The sequence below is a fragment of the Sus scrofa genome, chromosome X, assembly GCF_054392235.1.
Source record: "Sus scrofa isolate SSC_HxYL_T2T_F1_AM1 chromosome X, Sscrofa_HxYL_maternal_Yorkshire_Landrace_v2.0, whole genome shotgun sequence".
Classification (NCBI taxonomy): domain Eukaryota; kingdom Metazoa; phylum Chordata; class Mammalia; order Artiodactyla; family Suidae; genus Sus; species Sus scrofa.
Window position 1 is genome coordinate 120,601,640 of NC_139401.1, and position 24,744 is coordinate 120,626,383.

The 24,744-nt window shown below is 49.6% G+C and overlaps 3 protein-coding genes and 6 non-coding genes across 10 annotated transcripts in view; 1 reads left to right on the forward strand and 8 right to left on the reverse strand.

Annotated features, from left to right (window-relative positions):
* Positions 1 to 1,514: 1,514 nt before the first annotated feature.
* On the reverse strand, positions 1,515 to 1,594 carry MIR450B (microRNA mir-450b). The gene has a single exon (NR_035393.1). It is a non-coding gene; the product is annotated as a microRNA mir-450b (primary transcript).
* Positions 1,595 to 1,673: 79 nt separating this feature from the next.
* On the reverse strand, positions 1,674 to 1,779 carry MIR450A (microRNA mir-450a). The gene has a single exon (NR_035376.3). It is a non-coding gene; the product is annotated as a microRNA mir-450a (primary transcript).
* A 39-nt stretch (positions 1,780 to 1,818) lies between these two features.
* On the reverse strand, positions 1,819 to 1,899 carry MIR450C (microRNA mir-450c). The gene has a single exon (NR_035405.1). It is a non-coding gene; the product is annotated as a microRNA mir-450c (primary transcript).
* Positions 1,900 to 2,524: 625 nt separating this feature from the next.
* Positions 2,525 to 2,604, reverse strand: MIR542 (microRNA mir-542). The gene has a single exon (NR_035392.1). It is a non-coding gene; the product is annotated as a microRNA mir-542 (primary transcript).
* A 1,472-nt stretch (positions 2,605 to 4,076) lies between these two features.
* On the reverse strand, positions 4,077 to 11,340 carry LOC146394792 (uncharacterized). Its single transcript, XM_085006989.1, has 4 exons — positions 11,149 to 11,340; positions 10,384 to 10,907; positions 5,818 to 5,905; positions 4,077 to 5,151 (listed from the first exon to the last, which is right to left on the reverse strand). Exons 1-4 carry the CDS (start codon positions 11,338 to 11,340, stop codon positions 5,116 to 5,118), a joined length of 840 nt encoding a protein of 279 aa, XP_084863115.1. The 3' UTR covers positions 4,077 to 5,115.
* Positions 7,485 to 7,593, reverse strand: MIR503 (microRNA mir-503). The gene has a single exon (NR_038516.1). It is a non-coding gene; the product is annotated as a microRNA mir-503 (primary transcript).
* Positions 7,831 to 7,910, reverse strand: MIR424 (microRNA mir-424). Its single transcript, NR_038556.1, has one exon. It is a non-coding gene; the product is annotated as a microRNA mir-424 (primary transcript).
* Positions 11,341 to 11,469: 129 nt separating the features above from the next.
* LOC146394793 (uncharacterized) lies at positions 11,470 to 20,381 on the forward strand. Its single transcript, XM_085006797.1, has 3 exons — positions 11,470 to 11,614; positions 18,750 to 18,948; positions 20,156 to 20,381. The coding sequence occupies exons 1-3, from the start codon at positions 11,555 to 11,557 to the stop codon at positions 20,245 to 20,247; spliced, it is 351 nt and encodes a 116-aa protein (XP_084862923.1). The 5' UTR covers positions 11,470 to 11,554; the 3' UTR covers positions 20,248 to 20,381.
* Positions 20,382 to 23,365: 2,984 nt separating this feature from the next.
* Positions 23,366 to 24,744, reverse strand: part of PLAC1 (placenta enriched 1) — a 186,055-nt gene continuing 184,676 nt past the window's right edge. For both annotated transcript variants that reach the window (XM_021080336.2, XM_021080337.2), the window contains exon 2: positions 23,366 to 24,237. In XM_021080336.2, coding sequence (XP_020935995.1) covers positions 23,655 to 24,179 — 525 coding nt within the window. In that variant the 5' untranslated portion in view covers positions 24,180 to 24,237 and the 3' untranslated portion in view covers positions 23,366 to 23,654. The remainder of the gene's footprint in view (positions 24,238 to 24,744) is intronic.

Sequence of the window (24,744 nt, forward strand, 5' to 3'; positions counted from 1 at the left end):
CCATCAGGGAAGGGGGCCCTCGCACAGCCCCCGCTCTTCCATACTCTGGTCTAACCTGGGCCAAAGGAGGACGCTTGCTAATGCAGCGAAGCAGAGCAGATTGTGTGGTCCGCTCCGGCTCAGAAGGTCAAAGCCACAGCTCTGCCCCGGTGGCAGAGAGAGGGCAGGGTTCGCATTCGTGTGTTCAAGGCCGCACAAGCGAGTAGCACAAGGGCACGGCGCTGGGAAAGTGGAAGCATGTTTCTCAGAGTTTTGTTTTGTTTTGTTTTGTTTTGTTTGCTTTTTAGGGCCACCCCTGCGGCATATGGAGGTTCCCAGGCTAGGGGTCCAATTGGAGTTGCAGCTGCCGGCCTACACTACAGCCACAGCCACGCAGGATCTGAGCTGCATCTGGGAGCCACACCACAGCTCACGGCAACGCCAGATCCTTAACCCACTGGGCAAGGCCAGGGATTGAACCCGAGTCCTCATGGATGCTAGTGGAGTTTGTTACCACTGAGCCACAAGGGGAACTCCTCTCAGTCTATTTTTGCCTCACAACTGCAGCTCCTGCTCTAAGGAATATTATGGACATAAGTAACATCTAGTTATATGGGAGCTCCTGCGAGCGCATGGGTCTTTGGGTGGTGGGTGGGGGACAGTTTCCCCAGAGCGCCTCTGAAAGGGTGGGAGGGACCCTCGTCCTCTTCTGTTCAGATCAGTGCAACTGAGGAGGGTTCGACCCTGGCAGGTGTGTCGTTGGCCCACGGGCCTAGTGTGTCTCCAAATGCCCACGTCTCTCTTAAGGGGACAAGGAAGGCTTCAGTTCCAATGGCGCGTGTGTCTGCCACCACCAGGGTTGTTATGGAGCGCAGCAGAATTGGGGGCGGGGGGAAATGCAGGGGGCATTTATCCGCATCTGCGAAAAGTTAGCCAAGTGGAATGGGACTTTCTGTAAGGTGTTTTCTTGACTCAGGCATGTTCCAAACTGGCCAGTGTCTCGAGGCCTGGGCAGCAGTCCAGGCCCCACCATCCTCAATTGCTCCTGGAGGAAACGCAGCCTGTTTGCACTTTCTATACTTCTCAACGTGTTACTTCGATTAGACAGGAGATAGCAGTCTGCTTAGCAATATTACTATTATTACTCTGTCACGGTTATATTTCTCAATCACGCTTTCCCTTTCCTTTGCCAAGAGTAAATGATAACATACGTTTGCACCACGAAGCCAACCGAAGCTGTGTAGGTTTTGCCCACACAGGTTTGAAAATGCAGGCCCACTTGCTGCCCAAATAGGAAGTCTTTTCCCATCCCCAGGCCAGGGGGCCATGCTTTTTTAAAACAAACCAACAAACTCTTTAAAAAATAAAATGTTTTATTATCGCTATGAAAGTAATGCATCTTGTTGTTTACACAAGTATTACTTGGAACATACATAAAGGTGTAAAGAGAAAAACAGATATCATGTATAATACTAGAACCCAGAAATAAGTGCTACTTAACTTTGGTATATTTCTTTCTAGCCTTTTCTCTAAATATCGATACAAAACTATGGATGCAAAATGTTCCCAATATACTTATATTACATATTCAGGAACATATTGCAAAAATAATTTTGTACCTTACTTGTATCGCTTCATATTATAACCCACAGATAACCATTGTACGACTTTTGGTTTATCCCCACCAGCCTTTTATCTGTATAGTGATACAAAACCATGCATGCAAAATGCTCCCAATATATTTATACTGCATATTAGGAACACATCGCAAAACCAGTTTAGCATCTTTCTTTGACAGACTTTTGGTATCCTTCCTCCTAGCCTTCTTTCCATATTATTGACACAAAACTACGAATGCAAAATGTTCCCAATACACTTAGATTACGTATTAGGAACACATCGCAAAAATAGTTTAGTGCCTCTCTTTTATACCACGACTCAGAGATAACCAGAGTGAAAGTTTTGATCTACCTCCTCCCAGCCTTTTATCTGGATATGGAAACAAAAGTGCACACAGAATGCTCCCTGTGTGCTCGCATAGATGGGAACAGTGAGAAAAATGTGCTCATTTCTTTTATCGCTACGTGCACCAGCAGGAGCGCATTCTCGTGCAGCTGGCTAGAGGCGCCACAATTTATTGAGGCGATCTTTTGTTGTTGGCCATCAGGATGTTTCTAATTTCTATCCTTAAAAACAATGAAAGGAGCATCTTTAATGTATTCTTTTTCTGTAACTTTTTTGTTTGTGGGGTGTTCATGCCTTTTCTTGACCGCGTATATCGACTCAACGTATTACGGATGAGTTGGTTGCTTGAGCATAAATTCTTTAACATTCTAGCATGAATATAAAATCTTATGCCTTGAATAAGTTTCAATTCATTAAAAAGGAACTTAAAATACCAGTGAAAGACCCAGAGTCTGACCCCCCACCCCCCATTAAACTATTAGTGTACAACTCGCCCTACCTACCCGCTTCCTCCTTGTCTAGGGCCCACATCAACCGGCCTTGTAATACTTACCCGTCATATTGCTGTGAAGATGAGCGGCTCCCAGACCTTTCAGTTATCAATCTGTCACAAGTGCACAGTGGTCTCTCGTGACATGATGATCCCCGAGACGTCTGAGGTCTGTGCATCCTTGACCCAAAACTGCTGTGTCGCCCATGACCCCTAAAGACTTTTTAAGAGAATAATGTTTGACTATGTGATGAAAAACATGGCGTAACAAAAAAAAAAAAAAAACATGGAAAAGCAGAGAAAGAAAAAACTTCAGCTCCAATTCCGCTACCTTCGGCAACAAGTATGTTGCTTTGATATTTTTTCCAGTTTCTGAGCCTCTACAGACCCGCTGGTCAATTGTGGGGTCCACGTTATTTTATCGCCTTTATTTGAAAACATGATATCATAAGCATGTGCCAGATTTTGATATAGTCTTTAAAATTATTATTTGTAATGGCCAAAAAAGGTTCCATTGATCGACTGACTAAATTAAGGTAACGGATGGCCATTGCATCTGTTTCTTTAAGACTGAGTTGGTTGAAAATATAGAAAAATATAGAAATAATGTGGTTGGGTCTATCTCAAATACGGCTCAGAGATTTTTAAATGATTTCAAATCACACCTTTTTTTTTTTTTTTTTTGAGTGTGTACATCCTTACATGTACACAGCTGGGTAATTTACTGTCGCTATTTGTCATCTTGGGGCCAATGCTGGGCCTCACCCAGGAGGTGTCCAGGGTGTAGGGCAAATCTCAGCATGTGAATAATCAGTTTTAGCTCTAATGTTTCGAACCGAACGGCTTCAACTCCATTTGCTGTTCTAACCGCAACTATGTAGTAGTAGGTTCCGATTAACAGACAGTGAAGCAGCACAACACGCGGTCAGGAGGAGGTCCCAGGCCAGCCTCCTAGCCTCGCTGGGACAGGTCCTCACCCTCCAGGAGCCCCAGTTTTCTTGTCAGCAACTGTGTTTTTTTTTTTTTGACACCTTATTTATCTCTTGGGGTTGTTGCAAGTAGAAAATATGAAAGCATTTGGAGAAGCTTGTAAAAGCACCATTAAAACAACCAAGATGTTGGGATGATTATGTTTCTGATTATTGCGGTTTTTGTGGGCACATAAAAAGTCTGGTCTTGGGACCACAGTCTGGTCTGGAGAGCAGGTCGGGGCGGAGTTGGGGGACAGGTGAGGGAGCTGCTCGGGGAGAATCAGGCTTCAAAGCCATCAAGACCCTCACTCAGTGCACTGCTCTGTTCTCAGCTCCCAGACCAGGGAGGGTGGGAGGGGGCGTGAAGCCAGGGCCCCCCACCCAAACTTCCACTGGGCTGCTCAGATTCTACAGCTCACTGGTGGAAGAAGAGTGCTCCACAGCCCAGCAACTGCCACAAAGGGAAGTCTCCTCATGGCTCAATTTACTACCCCCTGGAGCGTCTTCCTGAACTTGCCAGAGATCACTGGTGGGGGGCGGGGGGAAGAAGGAGGTAAAGGCTGCAGGCAGGTGAAATATTACGAAAGAGCCGGCAGATCTTTGTTCATTTACTGAGCAGTAGTTGATGGGGAGGGTGAGGGAGTGGCGGGGAGACAACACATGGGCTATAATTGGTGCATAGACGGTTCTTCCTTTAATATTGTGATCATTCTAAATACAAATGCACAGATCAAGTTTTAGGGTTAGGAGGAGAAGTTACACTGCAGGCTGATGGGAAAAGAGATCTTTAAAATTTTACTCCAACTTGGATAAGGCCCCCAGCTCTCATCTCTAATTCCTCTCCGTAAGTTTTCATCATCCAGAAAGTTCGTTTTGGACCTATTTTTATTTTCATCGTGTGCTTTCTCTCGGGGCAACGGCCTAGACGTTCATTCCCACCTGTGTAGGATGGCTTTTTCTCCACGTGTTGCCCTAAGCCTGACAGTCCAGCATTGGGAGAACAAACCCCATCCCCTGCTGCCCCATCTGCCTTGATGATTTGATAGGTATGGTGTTTTTTAAAACAATCAGCAAAATAATTTGCACTGCAGAGCCCTTAGTAGGTCTTTTTAATTGGACAGTTATCTTGCATTAATGGAAAATCCAAAGCAGCATACAATCAGTCTCCCAGCACTGGCGTGTATCCAACTCTTTTCCTGGGGGGGGGGGTCCCCCTTTAGTCATTGTCTGTAGGCAGGCATAAATTTTTACAGAGTTGCAACCACTGCCCTTTTTTTGTGGCCCTGGTTATTGGCATCTAGTTTTCCAAGTAACATTGACACACATCTGTTCAAATCAATTGCCGTTCCCCTTCATGACTGACTCATTTGGCCGGAGAGACAAGTTTACATGCCAATTGGAACATAGAAGCGTGGGTATAAGGGAGCAGCAGGGAGAAAGAAACGATGGGAAAGGGTTATTTTGACTTACAGATCATAAAACATTTTCCAATAACATTTTTAAAGGATGTATAATATTACACCGAATGATTGATTATATTTTACCCTATGTTGTGGGACACTTGGGTGGCTTTCAATACCTAGTGAGTTTAAACTGCATATAAATTACAGGATTTGAGAGATGATTGTATTTTCTTGAAACAGGAGTCTTCTGTGTCCAGATCCAGGCCAAGAGTGTTGATGTAGTGTTGGGGGAAAAAAGTCAGTACTGCTAACTGGAGATGCTGGATGCCTTCAATAAATAGTCCTGTGATTAAAATATTTCAAAATTACGTTCAATTCTGGCTTATACAAGTAACATATATCTTGTCCCAGAACTTACACAAATGTGGAATTTAAAATTTGGAACTTGACTTAACTTTTCCTAGTTTATGGGCCAACTTGGTCTAATAAACAATACAATGCTGTGTGCACCGTTTTCTAACCACACGTGATGGGAAAAAGTGAGAAAACCATGGAAAGGTGCCTCCTTGAAGGTGGTTAACATTGGCTCAATTAATCGGCTGACTAGAAATGGATGCATTTTACACAAGTCTGCCACACGTTAGGATGCACATCTAACAATGCTGAAAAGCAGTTTGAAAGAATACCTAAGAGAGTTGTTAAGGAGAATTTATAGTCTGGAACGAATTGCCATCTTCTTAATTGACACGGAAAGGTTTGGCTAAAATATTGCTTTATTCACATTTTCGTCCTTGGAGGAAAATCTAGGCACACTGCACCTTCGATCGTGTGAATGAATAGTGGTGCAAGATTAAGTCAGAAAAGGGGTACCACGCAGTCTGAGGGCTGTGTGGCCGCCCTCGATCTCGATGCCTCTTGGGACCCCCGGGCATCTGGAAGGCAACGCCTCCATCCGGATCGCTGTTCCCACCCTCCGCGCCCCTCGCGGACCCCAACCCGAGTCTCTCACCTGGGTCCCGCAGGAGGGAGCCGGATGGCGCCGGTGTGGTCCTGGGCGGTGGGGGGGGGGGGGCCGCTGGCCGCTACCCAGCCTCCTCCTTGCTCGAGGGGACCCGTCCGGAGCGGGGAGAAAGAAAGGGAGAAGGGGAGCTGGTGAGAAGCAGGGGACGGCCTCGAGGGGCCCCCCGCCCCGCCCCGGCCCCAGGGCACAGCCAGGCCAGTGCGGGGAACCTGTTCGCCGTTCAGGCCTCGGGAATGCGGGCCGGAGGGGCCCTGGGCCGGCCGGGAGCCAACTCTCGGGCTTCCCCGCCCGGGCATCGCGGCCGGGGCGGGGCTGCAGCGGCCGGGGAGCCGGGTCCGCCCCGGCAGCCGAGTGGCGGCGCCCCCGGGAGCCCGGGGGTCCGCGGCGGCCGGAAGGGCCCCGACCCGCCCGCCCGGGCGCAAGGGAGTCTGGGAGAGCGCGCCTTGGGGCGGCGGGAGCCTGAGCCCCGGCCCGGGCTACCTAGAGCCCCCGGCCTCCTCGGGGGCCCCACTCCCGGCCCCTGGAAAGGCCAGCTCAAGGCAGCCCGTACAGCCAAGAGCGGATTTCTTGACTTGAGTTTCTTTTCGGATGACGGCGAGCGTGGGAACGATTCCACACCCCCCCTTTGTCTTGGCCGGTAGTCCTTGACCTGCCCAGGCTCCGGGTCGCACCCAAAAACCTAAAGCGATTTTCACAGGCGACGTGGGGCCTCGGCCAGAGAATTAGCCCGCTCTTTCCTAGGCCGCCTGTCAAGCTCCTGGCCGACTCGGGGGCGGGGGGGGGGGGGGGCGGCGCCCAGAGAGGGATGGAGGTGGCTTTCGAAGTCGACGGCCGTGCAGCAATCACTAGCAATAGTGCCCAGAGGTCTGGAGGCACGAAGGGCCCCTGAGTCGACAGCTCAGGTGCTGGCATTTTCTCAGGGGCTGTTGAGCCGGTGCCCCGCCACCGGGGCAATCCCTGTGTGAGGCCCCCGGGCGACCGAAGTGGCCTGGGGCGGCGTCCAGGGTGGGATTCTGGGGCCAGATTTTGGGAGATAGGGCAAGAAACGGATGGAAACGCGGAGCGTCCTTCCGAAGCCACCCCCTTGGGTCCCGGAGCTCCGGGCAGGCCTCAGATCGGGCAGGTCGGCGGCGCCTTTCCATGCGGCTGGGGACTCACCCGCGGGCAAGGCCCCACGCCTCGTCCGACCTCGACGGAAGCTCCTCCCCCCACAGCTAGGGAGAAGGGTGGGGAGGGTGTGGAGAAGAAGGGCCAGGAACTTTTGTCTTTCCTGGACTCCAACGTCTTTTCCACCTGCAGAACGTGAGCCTTTTTACCAGGCGCCGCAAAGGGGCCTGGGGACTGCCGACAACGGGTCCCCTTCCCGCGTCCCCTTACTCTTTTGCCAATACTCCTCTCCTCCCCAATTTAGTCGTTGGGGCTTGATGACAGTCTGTCTTCGTTTCTGTCGTGTGGGTGGTATTCTAGGTAATCAGGGGGGATTCCCACCCCCAACTTTAAATTTTATCCGGGCAGGGAAAGGAGTGCTAAAATGCAGTATCTTCCACGCCTTATTTATATATTCGAAGGCGGGCAAATATTGGAGGATGAAGGCGCCTGACTCGCTGCTGGGGTGGACACTGCGGGCACCGGGCTAGGACTTACCTGGAGGGTGGGCCCCGGCGGGAGTCCCAGCCTTGCCCGGGCAGCAGAAACAATACCCCAGAGTACCGATCGCCCACTGCAGTACTGTTCCCGCTGCTAGGGCACGGCTGAGTGCGGGGCGCCGCGTCCCTCCACTAAGCGCAGCACCTGCACGCAGCCCGGCCGCCCCCAGCCCCCAGCGAGCAGTAGCGCCCTCCCCGGACTACCGCGGGGCCCCGTGGGCGGGGAAGGGTGCAGAGGGAAGAGGAAGAGATGCGACCCCCACCCCCAGCCCACCTACCTGCTCCAGAGCTGGCCTGGGGAACCAGCGCCCCTAGGGAACGCACGTCCAGCATAACCCCAACTTCCAACCTGCTCGCGAGGGGGTATAGCAGCGCCTCACGTTTTGAACCATTTAAAGCCCTTCAAAACATGAATTGCTGCTGCATCCCCTCGGAGTCAACGAAGTGGGATCGCTCTGGGGAACCTGCAGAAGGAGAAAGACGAGGTGGCTTGAAGGAAGCCCCGGCCCGCCCTACCCAATGGCTAAGACTAAATCCAAACGTCATTCCAAATCGAGGTACTTTTTAGAACTTCTGCCGTCTGATTTCCAGGATTGGCAGGTGGGGTGAAGAATGTGACTCTCATTTGTTCCCCCCGCCCCCCCCCCGAGGGTGAATCTTGGAAATGTGTAGTGGTGAAAAGCAGGGAGGTGAGAGAGGAATTAGGGTGGGAAAGAATCTTACCTCTGAAAGTAAGAATAATAAGATAAAACAAATTGAGGCAGTTTGGCAAGCTGGGATCACTTTTGCCAGCTTCTAAGTCTTAGTGAAACTTCCTCCCGATGCATATTGTAAATCATAAGTGTCACTCAATGTCCCCACTTAAAAAGTAACTTTTCATTTATTGACTTAGAGAAGATCACCAAAATGTCTCTGGCAGCTGCAGCTGATTTTAACATATAGGTTAGCTGGGAAATATAGTCCATCCACACAAGCATCAGATGTCCTCAACTCGCCAGTGCTTCATTCTTATAGCAAACGCTCTGTTTTGAGTTCTTTTTAAAGGTATTAAAGAATGAGAGATAACTGTCCCGAGATGAAATATCTGGATATTTACATATGGACGTGATTATTCAAACTTCTTTTTAAATACTTTATACCCTTCCATGTCACCTATCAAAACAAATCAATCAAAAAGTTTAAATGCTTGATGTTACGTTACTCCTTCTAGTCTCAAGCAGTTCCACAAAAACTTTTTCACGGCCTGAAATGGCCGGCACTGTGCATACTCCTTAATGATTAACTCATTGGAGACCACTTTTTACTTTTTAAAATGGACACACATTAGCAATAAGTTACATGCATCCTCCCCCACACAGTTTAAGCGAAAGAACCAATTAGGCATAGAAGAAAGGACCCTGTAACCTCAACGGCAAACCTAAAAGTTAAAACAACAAAACCAGGACGAAACTCCAATGGTTTTGAAAGTTAAACTGCATTTTAATACAAGTAATAGACTCTCAAAGTATCCCAGTCAGCTAAGTGTTTTGAGGTCTATTGGCTTTTCAAAACCAGTATAGTGGATGTTGTCTTGTTAATTAGCTAATAGAATGTGCAGAGTATTTAATGTGACTAAGTACAAAATTCACACTAGACTGAGATCCAGTGTCACCACTGAACTACTTATGTCACTGTAAACTAACATATTAATAATAATAATAACCTCACTCCCTAAACTGGGACATAATTTAGGTGTCTCTAAATTCCATCTTGTTCTGGCTATGCTATTTACAAACAACTTTGACTTTGGGGATTAATGGAGATAAACGTCCTTGGTTGTCCTTAAAAAGAAAAAAAAAACATGTTTAGCAAATGTACAGTTATACTTTATAACTCCACAACCTTCTCCCAGTTAAATATTTATGTCCCAAACAAATATGTAAACCAGACATTAAAGTCATCCCTAATTTAACATTTCCTTATTTGACTACTTAGAAAAACAAAAGTTCATGCGAAATAGCAACGGTGTCAAAGGCGAAGGTTCCTTTCAGATTGCTCCGCAAACTCACTGCAATCGAATTCTTTTGTATCTTTCACTTAAGCCCCTTTTTCTCTCCAAGTGACAGGACAACGATTTACATTCCTAAAAAGCCACCTCGCTCCCCTACTTTATGGATTTCCCTTTAGATTGAAATTTACTTACGAAAAGAGATTACAAAGAGGCGTCTTGTCACTTCAGAAGACAGTGTAGTCGCTGATACAATAGACAAAGAATCGATACTTTCGAGTTGCCCATAGCCCCGCCCCCCCTCCTTTTTGAACTGTTTGGCCAAATCAGTTGAGTCCAAGAATACGCCTCTTCCTCTGCTCATATTTTACAACGTTTTGTCTTAATTTTGCAGATACCCCCCCCCCCCACCCCAAACAAGCTGTAACTTCCCTCGGCGCATTCGTGCCAAACTTTCCCAAAGTCAAGTTTCCTACTGGGAAATCTAAACAACCTTGAAAGTTTTAATTGGGAAAAGACAGTGCAAAATTAATCACATATTTATTTCCAAGACATATTTTACTGCTTGCAAATCAGAGCCACGAAAAATCCATTTATGGTCTGTCAAAACCAGTCGATCCCGACCCTGGCGAGGCTGACAGGCGGTCACTGCCCCTTACTCAATTTTCTCTCCCCGCCCCTCCACGCTAGCTTTTTCCAGCCCGGTTCCTAAGAAGCCTCCCGGCCGCACTCATGTGTCCGTTTCGCCCGCACCCTGGCCCCCAAACGTGCTTTACAACCCCAGAGCAACACAGAACTTTTCCAGCATTGTGACCAGAGTTCTTTTTTTTTTTTTTCCAGTCTGCCGTAACCAACGTTATTAAAGGGAGAAACGCCAGCCAACAAGTCCCTTAAAAAAAAAAAAAAAAAATCGCATGTCACCTCTCGATCCACTCGAAAATGGCGCCGAAATCGAAGAACTCCTTAAATTTCATTGTCGGCTTTTTGCAAAGGTTTCTGGGATTTTCCTGCGAAGCTGCTTCGCCGCGTCTGAGAGCTAGCGAACAAGCAAGCAAGCAAACGAGAGGAGGGGGGAAGGGGGTGCGGGGTGGGGGGCACCGCCAGACGGTGAGAGAGGGGGCCCGGGCGGGGAGCAGGGCCGGACTTGGGGGATGGCGAGGTCGCGGGGCGCGAGGGGCCCGGCACCGAGTCACAGGGACCCGGCGCCGGGCGCGGAGAGCCGGGAGCCGGGGGCCGGCGTGGCGGCGCGGAGGGCGCGCTCCCGCGCCGGCTGCAGCCGAAGCCCGGAGCGCGGCGTGGCGGAGGCGGAGCGGAGCGGAGCGCGGGGCCGGAGCGGAGCGCACCCAGGGAGGCGAGCGGGGCGGCCGGCGGAGAGCCTCCTGCAGCGGCTCTAGAAAAAGCCGGCTCCGGGGGCGTGGCCACGCGGTGCCCACGCCCCCGAGTCCCTGCGCGGCTCCCGGCCCGGGGGCGGAAGGGGGGAGGGGGAGGGGGAGGGGGAGCGGTAGGGAGGGGTGGGGGGGGTGCAGGCTCTCGACGCCACAACCTTGGCCTGCAGCCGGGGAGGGCCGAGAAGGGCACAGGGAGCCCAGTATAGCCGGTACTGAGCCGAAGAGCGGGCGTTCAGGGAGGAAAAAGAGAGAATGGGCAATGGCAAAGCCACTGGCACGGGGTAGCGCAGCAGCGCACCCAGACCCAGAGGATGGACGCCACCCCGCGCCCACCGGTGCCCCGCGGTGTCGTCTGAGCCGTCGGGAGGGAACCAGGTGGCTGAGCAAAGCCCTTTGCGCTGTGCTTGCTGAGAGGGTGCTTGACTTGGTTGGGGAGGAAACGGGGCGGGGGTGCCTCGGACGGCGTGAGTGTAGGTAGCGCTCTCCCCATGGGTTCGAAGCCAGCCTTGTCGGGACCCCCTTGCCCTCGCCACCCTGCCAAATCCTCAGGGAGAGAGGCCCCGGGGCGGGCCCCGTACGTGCAGGCTCGGGGGGACAGAGCCCGGGAGGGAGGGAACCACTGTCTGCGCACGTCCCAGTCCTAGAAGGGAAACTGATTTTAAGACTGACCGGGGAAACTGGAGGGACAGGAGCCCTTATGGGGGATGCCAGAGGCTGTTCGGGACGGAGAGTTCATTTTCTTAGGTGTGAGAATGGTACTGAAGGTAAGTAGGAGGATGCCCTTATACTTAGAAGATGCAGGCTGAAGTGTAGAGGTGACATGTCACCGCGTCTGCAATTTTCAAATGATGCAGCTAAACATGCACACGTTGTGACAGAGAGAGGAAGCAAGGGTGGCAGGGTGTTAAGTTATTACATCCAGGTGGGGGGTAAACGGACCTTCGGCGTGCTGGTTTTTGCTTTTCTTTTTCAACCTTCCTGTCTATTTGCAAAATGTCATAATAAAATTTTTGTGACAACTCCCCCTACCCCTTATAAAACTGCGCCTGAACGCTGTCTAAGAAAATGAGCGCGGCTTCTCGCTCCGTGTCCCGGGTGGGACAAATCTACGAGCACGCGCGGCTCAGACCCGCGGGTTCTGGACGGGAAGGGCAATGGGTAGCGCTGGCCCGCAGCGGCCTCTGTCCGGGGCACGCGACCCAGGCTGGGAGGGGCCCCAGGGACCTCGGGGCAGGTGGGCTGCCAGGCGCGCGGCGCCGCCGAGTGCGCGGGGCAGGGCAGGGGGCTCGGCGGGCGGCTCTCCGCCACCCGGGTCCGACTCCGACTCGGTCGGCTCAGCGCCGCCCGGCCACCCGCGCCGCGGACGAGCGAGGAAACCGATGGGCCGCGGCAAGCAGAGCCGCGCGCCCGCCGCCGCCGCCGCCGGGGCCCCGGACCCCGCGCTCCCCGAGGGAGGCAGGGCTTTCGGGGCCTGCGCCCTGTGCCCTGTGCGTGGGGTGGTGGGGCACCGGCGCGCGGCACTGGGGGGGGGGGGGGAAATACGGGTTCCAAAAAAAAAAAAAAAAAGCAACACACACACCCAAAATCAGTATACAAAAATAAAACCATGGATCCCGCCCTGCTAGGCGCTCAGGTTTCTTGAGCTACTTAACTCTCGATTGCATTTCACTGTGATGTTTCTGCAGCGCTGATGTAAAGCTTTAATTTCTTTGCAAGGGCGATCTCGCAGCCCCAAGGCTTTGCAAGTGCTGCGCGGCCTGTCGTTGGCCTCTGTGGCTTTTTTTTATTTTTTTAAACGGGGGCGGGGGGTTGGGAATAGAATCTTCCAGGGTCTGCAAAACAGTTTTTAAAAATTAACCCAAAGATTATACAGACCAAGATGTGATTTTTCAGAAAAGGTTTTAAGACTGCAGTGACTTGTACGGCTTCGGTGGGCGCTAAAAACGTATTTCTCAACGATAATTTCCCTCTGAAGTTCTTCAAAACACTTGGTGGACAGGGCCGAAAGTGTCGGGCTGTCAGACGTGACCGAACAAGCTTCTAAATCCTCAGATCATTTATAAAGCACCAGTGTCCTTGGGGTGAAAGACTTTTCTGGGCTTTTAAGGCTCGGCTTCGTGGGTAAATTTGCTTGCGTTGATCTAGCTGCGCACAAGCGTGCATTTCCCTCCCTGGATTAGCAGAAGGGCAGCAGATTCCAGCACTATAAGATAAAAGTCGAGTTTGCAGCACGTCCTCTAAACAAACAAAAAAATGCAACAGCTTCCTTTATTAAACTCTTTTTGCTACCTCAGCAAATTAGAGAGCCAGTAGACTATTGATGAATGCTTTCGGGGTGAGTAATATGGCTACAGCCGCAGAAAGTAAGGGAGGGCAGGCTAAGTATTTACTCAAGTGAACAATCCTCAAATAGTTTTCAAATACGATGCCTCCAGGATTTTCTTAGGTTTTCTTAGGACCTCTGAAGCAAACCCTGATTCTGCAAATGGTTTCTCATTTTAGTAGGCCCTCCCTAACCTGACAAAATAGAAATTGACCTAAGAAGTGGTTAGAAACTCAAACTGGCATGAGAACCCGGCCCCAGCCCACCCGTCCAGGTGTCAGGGAGGGAACTGCTCACTTGCCAACCGAGAGACCCAGAATGAAATGGACACAATTCACGGGCTTTTGTCGTTTCTGAAATTCTGTTTCACAGCGGGTGTTTTCAGGAAAAAATAGCACATATTTTTTCCTTCCATGAAACATCCAGAAATTACATTGATAAGAAATAATTATAGTCAGTCGTGGGAGGAGGGTTTAGCAAAAGCTTTGAAGGATCTGAGGGCGCAGCTGAGAAAAATAAATTAGCCCCAGACTGTAGATATTTAGCAAGGAAGTTACCCATAATAAGGTATTTGGAATAATTTTTGGAAAGTGTTTTCAGAAAAGCCATTGCGAATATGTCTTTGGAATTATATATTAGGAAAAGGAGTTGGAGAGTCTTTTTTAAATGGTCAACAAAATTTCTAGCACTTAGCATTTTAATTTTAACTAGAAATGTCTTTTATGATTATGTTTTTTCACGAAGGCCTTGAGTTAGGGAAACCAGACTTTCCTTATGTTGTAAATATCCAGAAGTCTTCAGAGAGATAAAATCAGGATAGAGTTACAGATTTAACCGAAAGAAAACAACTGGAATCGTGTTATGAAGCTTCTACTGTGTTATTTGTAAGAGCTTTTTTTTTTTTTTTTTTTTTTTTTTCAGGGTTCAAGCCGAGGCTAGCAGTGAGCAGTAATAGTAAAATAATGCTTTTGCCCTACTGTCAGATTAAACAAAGAAAGATAGTGCCCTTTGGTAATTTTTATTTTACTTTATGAAATTAGTTATGATAAAAAAATAGTTCTTTGCGAAACTTAGAACTTTGGGGAAAATGTTCAGATCCTAACTTCTCCCACCCCCATGATCTCACCAGGAAAAAGTCGAATGAATCAGTAAATTTTTCCTTCCTGCCAAAGAGGAGCTAAGTAAGTCCTTGATGGCTGTTGCTTTTGATTTCGAAGCCTCTTCAAAGACACGAAGAATCACTGCCTTCAGTGCGGCTGGGATTTCTTCTTTAAACACGGCATGTTTTTCTTGTTGGGTGTGCACTATTACTGTCTTAATTATTCCTGGATTTTGGCCCATGAAATCAAAGACTGTCTCAGATGACAGAAATGATCGGATCTCTGCACAAAGGAAGGCCACATGAAGGGACGGACATAGGGTGACCAGTCTCTACACTCTGCTGGCCCTACAGGGTCCCCTTCCTGTACGTGGGTGTGACTCACTCTCCTTTGCACCAGTGTGAGCTGCTGGAGCAAAGTGTAATGACGGGGGCGGGGCCACCTGCCTTCACCCTAAACATGATGATCCTCAAGTTCTAGCCTCATCCTTCGAGCACCTTCCTTGAGCCTTACTTGACTATACAAAGGAGAGAAGAAAGAAACACAAACATTCAGTATAGATCAATGACAACATGTCAAATGTAATGGCATTCCGGGAGGCTCAAGTGCATTTGGACAGTTGGTTGCTCCATTTATATCAAAAATTTATAAAAAAAAAAAAAAAAAGCCCCAAAGTGGCCAGCGTCAAGGAAGTCCTGTAAAAAGCACAGAGGTCCACCAAATCTGAATGACATCTCTTGTAGGGTCTTGCCACCTAAAGAGAGAGCTTGCCAAGGTGGTGGGCAAGTAATAGCCGGCAGGGTGGAGGGAGGAGGAGAAAACTGGAAACCGAATGGGGCTAAGGGGTGCTAACTTGGTTTAAAACCCACCGTGCTTCCCAAACCACGAGGTACTTTGTTGCAGGAGGACAGGAGGGAACGTCAGTACGCATATAACTGCAGCAATTTTATGAAAGCTGTCAACTATCCAGAACTCGCAGCTCTCCCACTTGTCCCCGCAACATACCTGTGTGCATTTTTAAAAATTAGACGTCATAGGTAGTTTCTAGGACCAGTGGAGAATGTAGTTTCCTTTACCTCCTGCCTCTTAAAATACTTCTTGGGTTTAGAATCAGGTGGCCTTTCGCAGGAGCCGGTGACGAGGGGGCGCCCTATCCCTGGGCAGCAAATGGAATTGGAGAACTGGACCCAGTTTGCCTTCTTAGCATTTGCCCTGAAGCCAGGGCTCAGCAGCTTCCTTGGGTCATCGTCCCCAGGGAATGCCTGGGCCACCGGAGACGAGCAGGAGGCAGAGAGGGAGGGCGAGGATAAGAGAGAGAAGAAAGAAGGTGAAAGAAGAAGAGTCCTTCCCCAGCCTCATTCCTACCTCCTGTTTTCTTTCTTTTTTTTTTTTTTTTTTTTTTTTTTTTTTGTCTTTTTGCTGTTTCTGTGGGCCACTCCCGCGGCATATGGAGGTTCCCAGGCTAGGGGTCGAATCGAAACTGTAGCCACCGGCCTACACCAGAGCCACAGCAACGCGGGATCCGAGCCGTGTCTGCAATCTACACCACAGCTCACGGCAACGCCGGATCGTTAACCCACTGAGCAAGGGCAGGGACCGAACCCGCAACCTCACGGTTCCTAGTCGGATTCGTTAACCACTGCGCCACGACGGGAACTCCCCTACCTCCTGTTTTCTAATGCAGACCCTCAGTTGGCCACCACTAGACCGTCGAGGTCACCAAGGTCATCTTCCCAGCCTCCCCACTCATCTCCCGGCTGAGTTTGGCCCCCGTCCCAGTGGTCTCCTGAGTTCTGCTCTGAGACTCATTCTGATCATATTCATCCTTGGCACAAACCCCATACGGCCGAAAGGGTAACGTCACACAAGGAAAGGTGTAACCTTTGACCGTGGCCTTCAAGGCGCCGTCCAACCTGGCCCCGTCTGCCCCTTGGGCTCTGCCCCCTCCCCCGCTCCAGCCGCACCTTCTTCTTCATGCTTCCATGCAGGAGATGCTTGTTCTCACTTCATCACCCTCCAGGGCCCAGCCCAAATGCCATCTCCCCCCTGAGGCCTTCTCAGATGACCTCAGAGCTGGAATGAACTGTGTCGGGCCCGGCCCGGCACAGCACAGTAATCAAGCTTGTCATTCGGAGTCTCTTTCTGGCAGACGGGCCGCCCCATGCCTATCTAGGGATCTCTGCTCTGCACGTCACACAATCACGTGCATCAGTTGGCATCCAATGTGCATTTGTCAGATAGATGCGTCCCCGAGGAAGGGACACGCGGAAACGGAGGGAGTGAGGGAGAACACGGAGCCGTGTCGCCGGTAAAGATTCCGGCCAATGTCCTCAACCGTTGGCTTCGGTGGCCTCCGGCGCCCTAGGTGCTCAGGGTTGTCTGACCCAAAGCTAACACGGTGGCTGAACAAGTCGGTCTGGGATTGACATTTGAAACGCATCCTCTTGGGTAATATGGAATTCAGTCACTTTTATTTTTTTAATTTTGGGGGGCTCTGCACCCGCGGCATATGGAGGGTCCCAGACGAGGGGTCGAATCAGAGCTACAGCTGCCCGCCTACGGCAGAGCCACAGCAACGCCAGATCCGAGCCATGTCTGCAACCAACACCACGGCTCACGGCCCCACCAGATCCTTAACCCACTGAGCAAGGCCAGGGATCGAACCCCATCTTCATGGATACTAGTGGGATTCTTTACTGCTGAGCCACAACGGGAACTCCCCGAATTCGGTTACTTTTAAATTAGCAGCATGAGACACCCTCTCCTAAAAAACGATCACCGTCCTTTTATAACTTTTAAGTTTCAAGCATGTCCTTGAAGGGAAGGTGGGATTGGGGTGCAAAGGGGGAGACAGGGTTCAGAGGCCAAGAAGAGAAGGGTTAGAAGGCGATGGACTCAGCGAGACAGAGGCTCTCCACTGGGGAGTTAGCTGGAGACTGAGCTGGACAAACAGGGTCCATCCACTTGAGGACAAAGAGATTACACGGGGCGTGCAAGTAGGCGGAGGAGTCTTGATGTGGGGTTCCAGGATGGCGAGGAGCCTTCGAAGGGCCTTGAGGAGGGGCGTGGTGTAATGAAAACAGTGTTTGCAACGGATTTGCTTGGCTTACCTGCTAACTCTGCAAACGGAGCAGCTGATAAACCTACGACGAGCTGGACTATTCAACCCTCCTCTTCTCCACACGCTCAGGAGTGTTTTCTTCCTAGGGAAGAGGACGGATGGAAAACTACTGCTTCCTATATGCCTGCTGTGTTATCAGGCCAACGGCTAGGCTTCCTCCAGCAACGGTTCTTTGTCCCCCCCCATCCCTCTCCCCCCTTTCCTCCCCCGCTCACACCGCCACCATCCTGTCCCCCCCCCCCCCCGCCACTAAGACTCGACTGGCCTTTAAAGTTAATACATTTTCTGTTACATTACTCATAAAAACATGTTTTTAAACTACCAGTAAATATCAAGCAAAAAATTCATCGAAAGAATCCAGAAGTTTCCCATCATGTGGTGATTTGATGGAACAGAGGCACACACACCTTCTGGACTGAGACGAACTGTTTGGGGTGGTGGCAGAGCTTCAAACTGGAGAAATGTTATTTTTCGTGGGCAGCTCAAAAAATTGTCATTAAATATCTTCAAGAAGTTAAAATAACATCGACAGCAACCTGGGCACCTTAAATAGTCGCCGCCGTTGCTGGAACCCAAATAGCCCAACGTATTTCGAGCTTAGGTGCCTCTGAAAACATCAGAAGAGGGGGATTGGTCTATACCTTAGTGGAGCGAGAATGAAGCGGATGAAATATGGCATGAACACAAGAATTAAAAATTTGTACTGTGGATCATAAAAGCCAGATTTGTGAAGAGATTATTTTATTTTGATTGCAGACTGTAAATTATTGCAGGGAGTTGGTGTAGGAATGACACGGAGGCTTACTTTTGGGTCAATCTGTTCCCAGCTTGACCCACCCTTGGTCGTGGGGAGGGCTCGGATTTCTCTAACCCCAAAGAAATCCGTCTCACTTTAGGACTTGTCTCTCCTCTTCTCACACTGGCTCTCTTTCACTATGTTGTCATGTAAATGCAGCTTAGAAAGCAGAATAAATATTCTCTGGGCATTAGTTGGGAAATAAACTTTTAACGATTGTGTGTGTGTGTGTGTGTGTGTGTGTGTGTAAGTTGTAGACTTAGAACTCCAAAGAATTCTTGATAGGAAGAAATAGGTATTTGGCTAAAAGTCAAAAATTTTGAAGTAACTTTAAAAGGTGAATAATTTACATTAGCGTGGTGTTTATATAATAGGGTGTGTGTGACAAAGTTAAAATAACATTGAAAATAACTCGAGCCATTTAAATATGCCTCCTGGTAACTGTAGAATATAAGTGCCTTCGCATGGGAATGGTACGTTTCCAGACAGCTGGCAGGGATTTTTTTTTTTTTAAATGTTCCTTTACATTTGGAAACTGGTACTAGTCTTTACTTCTCAGTTCCCCCTCGCCTGGCAGAGAATGTTTACAAATGAAAGGCTGACGGAACCAGACAGGGAAGGGCAAGCCAGTCTTCACTTCCTGAAACCTGTTCCTGCAGCCTCCTGCACCCACCCCCTGCTCAGACCCACGCAGCCCCCTCAGCTCCTGCTGCTTAAGAATTCCGAGAGCTACTTTGATTTCATGCATCACCTTCCAGGTAAGTTACAGAAACTTCACCAATGGCCAAGCCAGATGGTTGCGGATTGGATGAGAACGAAGCAAAAAAACGGAAGTAGGAAGGGACAGGAAGCATCGTGTTATTATTAGTATCTATAAATCAATGAGCAAAGCCCCCTACCTCTTTGATTTTGAAGGTGGATAATAATGCCATATATATGATGATATACATATACGTACATATATATACTGTATATGCCTACGTATGACACAGATTCCCCCACGTCCCCACCCCCGCTCTGAATGACATTAGGAGATCGTTGGCCTGATCTGAATTACAGTACAGCAGAGGATGGTTGGAAGAGTTTCTATCCGACTCAGATACAGAGAACAGACTTATAGTCACCAAGGGGGAGGGCGGGAGGGCGTGGGATGGACTGGAGTTTGGGGTTGGTAGATGCCAGCTATCATGTTGAGAATGGGCAAGCAATGAAGTCCCACTGTACAGCTCAGGGAACTCTATCCAATCTCCTGGGATGGACCGGGATGGAAAAGAATATTTTGAAAAAACGTATATATAGGGAAGACTGAGTCACTTTGCTGTTCAGCAGAAACTGGCACAACATTTTCAATCAAAAAAGTTTATATGATCACTAATACAGGTAACATTAGAAACGTTAGAACCTCGCCCCAGTATCTTCCTTTATACGATTTACTCTGCCGTCCACATGTCCGCCCTTGGCTTTAAATGTCTTCATCAGTGTCCTCTATAAAAAGAAGGAGACGCTTACTCTGGAATACTTGCCTCCAGTCAATCAGTCAGTCCTGTAATTTGCAGCTGGTAAGACTTGCTTTCCCCAGAGATGGAAAATGGAACGGACTGGGGCAAGGGTTCGGCAGCGACGGATCACGCACTCGCCCACCCAGTCTGCGTCCTGCCATTAACTGTATTCGCACAGATGAAGGGAAGAATGGTGCGTTTGTGGACTTTGCCTGTGTGCTCAGCTTGCAGGTCCTTGCCAGGATGCTCCCCAGGGATCCCGCCTCCCCCGAGGGTGGGCGGCCCTGGAGACTCGCTTGTCTAACAAAGAGAATGCAGCAGAAGCGACATGTCACTTCTGAGGTGGGGATACAGAGGGCTGGGGGCTTCTAACTTGGACTCCGTCCCTTCCCTTGGACTCTGACGCTCCCCTCGTCCCCTTCCCTCCTCCCCTCTCTCTCTCTTCATCGCCACCGCCATCTGCCAGACGTTGAGGACACTCAGCCAGCCTATGACGAGGCCCACAGAGAGGAGCTGAGGCCTCCTGCCAACAGCCGCTTGACTGAAGCTTGCAGGTGAAGTTAGAGCACCAACTCCAGTTGGGTCTTGAGGTGACAGCAGATGCACTGACAACTTGGTGGCACCTTCCCGGAGACCCTGAGCCAGAGGCACCCCGGCTGCATCGTGCCCGGGTTCCCGACCCGAGGAAGCCGGGAGAGAATAACTGCTGTTGTTTGGGGGTAGTTTGTTGTTGGACAATAGGTAGCTGGAGTTCCCTGGTGGCTCATAGGGTTAAGGATCCAGTGCTGTCACGGCTGTGGTGCAAACAAACAATAGACAGCGAACACAGAAGGTCTCGTAATCGTATACACTTAAGTGTATAAGCTATAAGCTGACCGAATCGTTTGTAGAAAACTGCAAGACTGAAAGCCCCACCCCCGCCCCTTCTCTCTCTATTTCTCTGTCCCTCTGTCTCTCTCCCTCTCCCTTTCTTCTCTTTTTTGGGGGGAATAAACAACTATAATTACAATTTAAACAGGATATCATAGAGATCAATCGTAAGGATGAACACTAATTAGATTTAAAGTAAAGAGAAAAAAAGAATTAAAGAATGTTACTGGGAAAGTTCCTTTCCTTTATAATAAACACTTGTTCCTTGATAATGTGCTTCTTATAAACATGGTATGAGTGTGAGTGTGTGTGTGTGTGTGTGTGCGCGCACACGCTGTGTTTAGTTTGATGCTTGACCAGGCTTTCCTTATTGGTGGAGGAATATGGAGGAATGAGGATACTTACATGCGGCTCCAAAATGGGCCATTAGTTAAAACTAAGGATAAAAGACTCTTTGCCCTTGACACTTGTATATACTTTACACAGTTAAAGAAAAATCTGGTTGGCTGTTTGCAGGGTATAGGAATACAAATTAAATGTTACTCTGAGGCTCCTTTTATCAGGGAAAAAAATCTCATTATGGCTCTAATTTTTAAATATTTGACAAGCAATTATCATAACAAATGGTTTCAGACATTTTTGGCTCTCCTAGAGATTGAAAGAAAGGTGAAAATGCTCATTTCTTGGGAGGGCAATAAAGCATCTCTTATTATTATCACAAATATGATTAACACCACGTGGTAGATTTTTATAAATCATGTCACTTTAAAAATGGAATGAACACTATACCACAATAAAGGAGGAAAACACTCTTTCAGAGTGGCTTTTCAAAAGGTACATAAATCAGCCAACTAAAAATGCACTTTTCTCTTAAAGCACTTTCATCTTCTCATCTTTTTTGTCCCCTGTACCCCCAGGGTGTGGAAGTTCCCAGGCCAGGGATTGAACCTGTGCCACAGCAGTGACAACCCCAGACCCTTAACGAGCAGAGCCAGCAGGGAACTCCTATCTCCCCATCTTTTGAACGGTTCCCATGGTTAGAACTCCCAGACCCTTTCTCAGTACCAGTCAGCCCCCTGGCTTGAGCACCTACGCAATACCTTCACCAAGTAGTATGGAAGAGAATGGCCACACAAAGAAACAAACGAGTAGGAGGGAGTGTCTCAGGCTCTGGAAGCACACAACCAAGTGGAGAAGATCAAACCTGGAACGGAAATGGTTGAAGTACACTTTTCCTGAGTAGTAACAAGTCCAGGTTAGCAAATGCAGATCACTCTTGAATTCTGAAAAATTATGCCTAATGCTACGGAGCCGTTTCCCCAGGCAAAATGGAACTCTCAACCGCAATATCGCTTTGCATCTTTGTTCTTGCTGTTCCCTTTGCCTGGAATGCCCTTGTCCTCCATCTTCACCTGATGAGATGCTCTCCCATTTAAGGTCTAGTTCAAAGGCTCCCAATTGCAGGATGCCCAGGCTTACTCATCCGGACTTATCTAATGCACTGGAAAATCTAGCCCGCTCGGCTCTTCTCTCTAGAATCCCATCAGTCATATTTCTTCCACTTCTTGAGCACTTCTGTTCTGTCTCCTTTTATGTCTCTTTTTTTTTTCTCTCCTAACTGTGCCTTGAAGAGTCTTATTTGCCTGTGTTCATGTCATCCCCCCCGCCACCAAGTCTTTATCTTCCAGTAATTTACCTCTTAGACCCTGTATTGGAGCTGCAGCTCAAGGAAGCTCTATTTCTTCAGCTTCTTTCTGGGATATGATGAGGTCATGAGGGTGGAGCCCTCGTGAATAGGATGAGTTCCCTTATAAAAGAGGCCCCAAGAGTTCCCATCACGGCTCAGTGGTAATGAACCCAACTAGTATCCATGAGGACTCGGGTAGGGTCCCTGGCCTTGCTCAGTGGGTTAAGGATCCGGCGTTGCCGTGAGCTGTGGTGTAGGTTGCAGATGTGGCTTGGATCTGGCGTTGCTGTGGCTGAGGCGTAGGCCGGCGGCTACAGCTCCGATTCGACCCCTAGCCTGGGAACCTCCATATGCCGCGGGGGCGGCCCTAGAAAAGAAAAGAAAAGAAAAAAAAAGACTCAGTCCAAATGACAAATTCTCAGAAGCTGTCCCTGACTACTCTGACTCCTCCAATTTCCCTCATATCACCTTGTTTTCAGTTCATCATGGCATTTGTCGCTACTGATTTTCTCTTTGTGTGTTTATTTATTTGCTTAATTTCTCGGAGCCTGTTTCTGTTCAGTGCCATACCCTCAGTGCCCAGAATGATGCCTGAACTATAGTAGCACCCAGTGAATATTTGTTGAATAAGCTGACTTCCCTTCCCCTTCCAAGTCTTTGAGAAAAAGCTAATGGGTAGCCAAACTTGGGTGATAATTTCTGATCATGTAAGTCGGGGAAGAAAGCTCTTTTCAGAGTATTATCAGCCTGTGACTAAAGATGCAGCCTCTGGCCTCAGGAGCTTGCCCCCCACAGGGTGGGATGGGAGTTGGGTGATTCTTGGAGCCCCTGGTGGTTTATCAATCCCTAGTGCGAACTCTGACCTCTGTGGACGAAAAGTGACACACGACAATGATAGCTCGGACGAAGAAGGTATGTAGCTAAGGGCTAAGTTGGGTGCTGTCACGTCTAAGGGACGGGAGTAGGCAGAGAGCGGGATTGGGCCCGGGGACCTTAAGGGAGAGAGAGGTCATCCCAGAGAGAAGGGACCAGGCGGTAATACGTGTAAGGCACTTCGAATGACACCTGGCCCGTAGTCACAGCCCTGCATGTGTTTATGAAATGAAAATGCCCAGCGGGTATTTTCATGCCATCAGAAATTTATTTTCTCTCTTAGGAAAGATACACAAAATATCCAAAAGCTTTATTCATGAGATTAGCACAGGCTACCCATAAGAGGGCCACAAGAGCACGGATTAGTCCCTAGTATATACCAATTTCAGAAAGGGCAAGTACAGGAGCCCCCCAAGCCCGGGGATCCCTGGACTCAGCCAGATCACCCGAGAGAAGAGATTCATCGTCAGAAGTATAAAGGAAGGAAGACTACTGCACAGGTGGCCCTCCCGAGCCCCCGCCTGGGCCCGCGGGGCTAAGTACGCCCGCCTGCGCTGAAGACATAGGGCGGACAGTGGCAGGTGGGCCTTCGGCCGGCCTGAGACAAGGTGAACACGTCGTAGCAGGGCTCCCCCGCCGCGGCCGCGGGCGCTCCCTCGCCGGCCGCTTTCCTGGAGCAGGGCCTGGTGAGCCACGGGGAGCGCTGCGGGGCGGTGCAGGACACCGGGATCACGTACTTGGACGAGGTGCCCTTGGACGCGTAGTACATCTCGGTGCTGTAGAGAACCATGTCCTGCGAGACGGCCTTGGCCCGGATGCCACATTCCGTCACGCGGTAGGTGAACCGGTAGGCGTGGGGCTGGATGTGGTTGGGAGGGCAACCCAGGCCCAAGTGCAACTCGTGAAAGTGCACATACACGTCATTGTTCAGCAGGAAGGGGTGAACCGTGACCATGAGCCAGTCTATGGAGCACAGCACGGTCATTGGGTTCTGTCCGGAACAGGCCGAAAACAGAGAGGCGAGGACCACCAGCCCCCGCATCCACTCGGAAGCTCTCATCTCTGCAGCAGGTCAGGCGCTGACGCTCAGGACGCAGGAGGCTGTCTGGTGGAGGTTTCTGGAGCACACAAAGACACAAAAGGCAGATCATCTTATTTCCCTTCGAAAGTTCAAGCATGACCTTTTTCTTTCGTTTTCTTTTTTTTTTCTTTTTGACAGATGCACCTGTGGCACATGGAGGTTCCCAGGCTAGGGGTCGAATGGGAGCTGCAGCCGCCGGCCTACGCCACAGCCACAGCCACGCCAGGTCCTACTCACATCTGCGACCTATGCCACAGCTCATGACAACGCCAGATCCCTAACCTACTGAGCCAGGCCAGGGATCGAATTCGAATCCTCATGGATCCCAATCAGGTGCATTAGCACTGAGCCACAACGGAAACTCCCTGACCATTTTTTTTTTTTAAACAAAAGGCCACTCCTAAAGCATTAAAAAGAAAAAGCTGAGAGTAGAACTTAAATGTTCTCACTGAAAAGAAAAAAAGGTTGGAGCTCCCGTTGTGGCTCAGTGGGTTATGAACCCGACTAGTATCCATGAGGATTCGGATTTGCTCCCTGGCCTCGC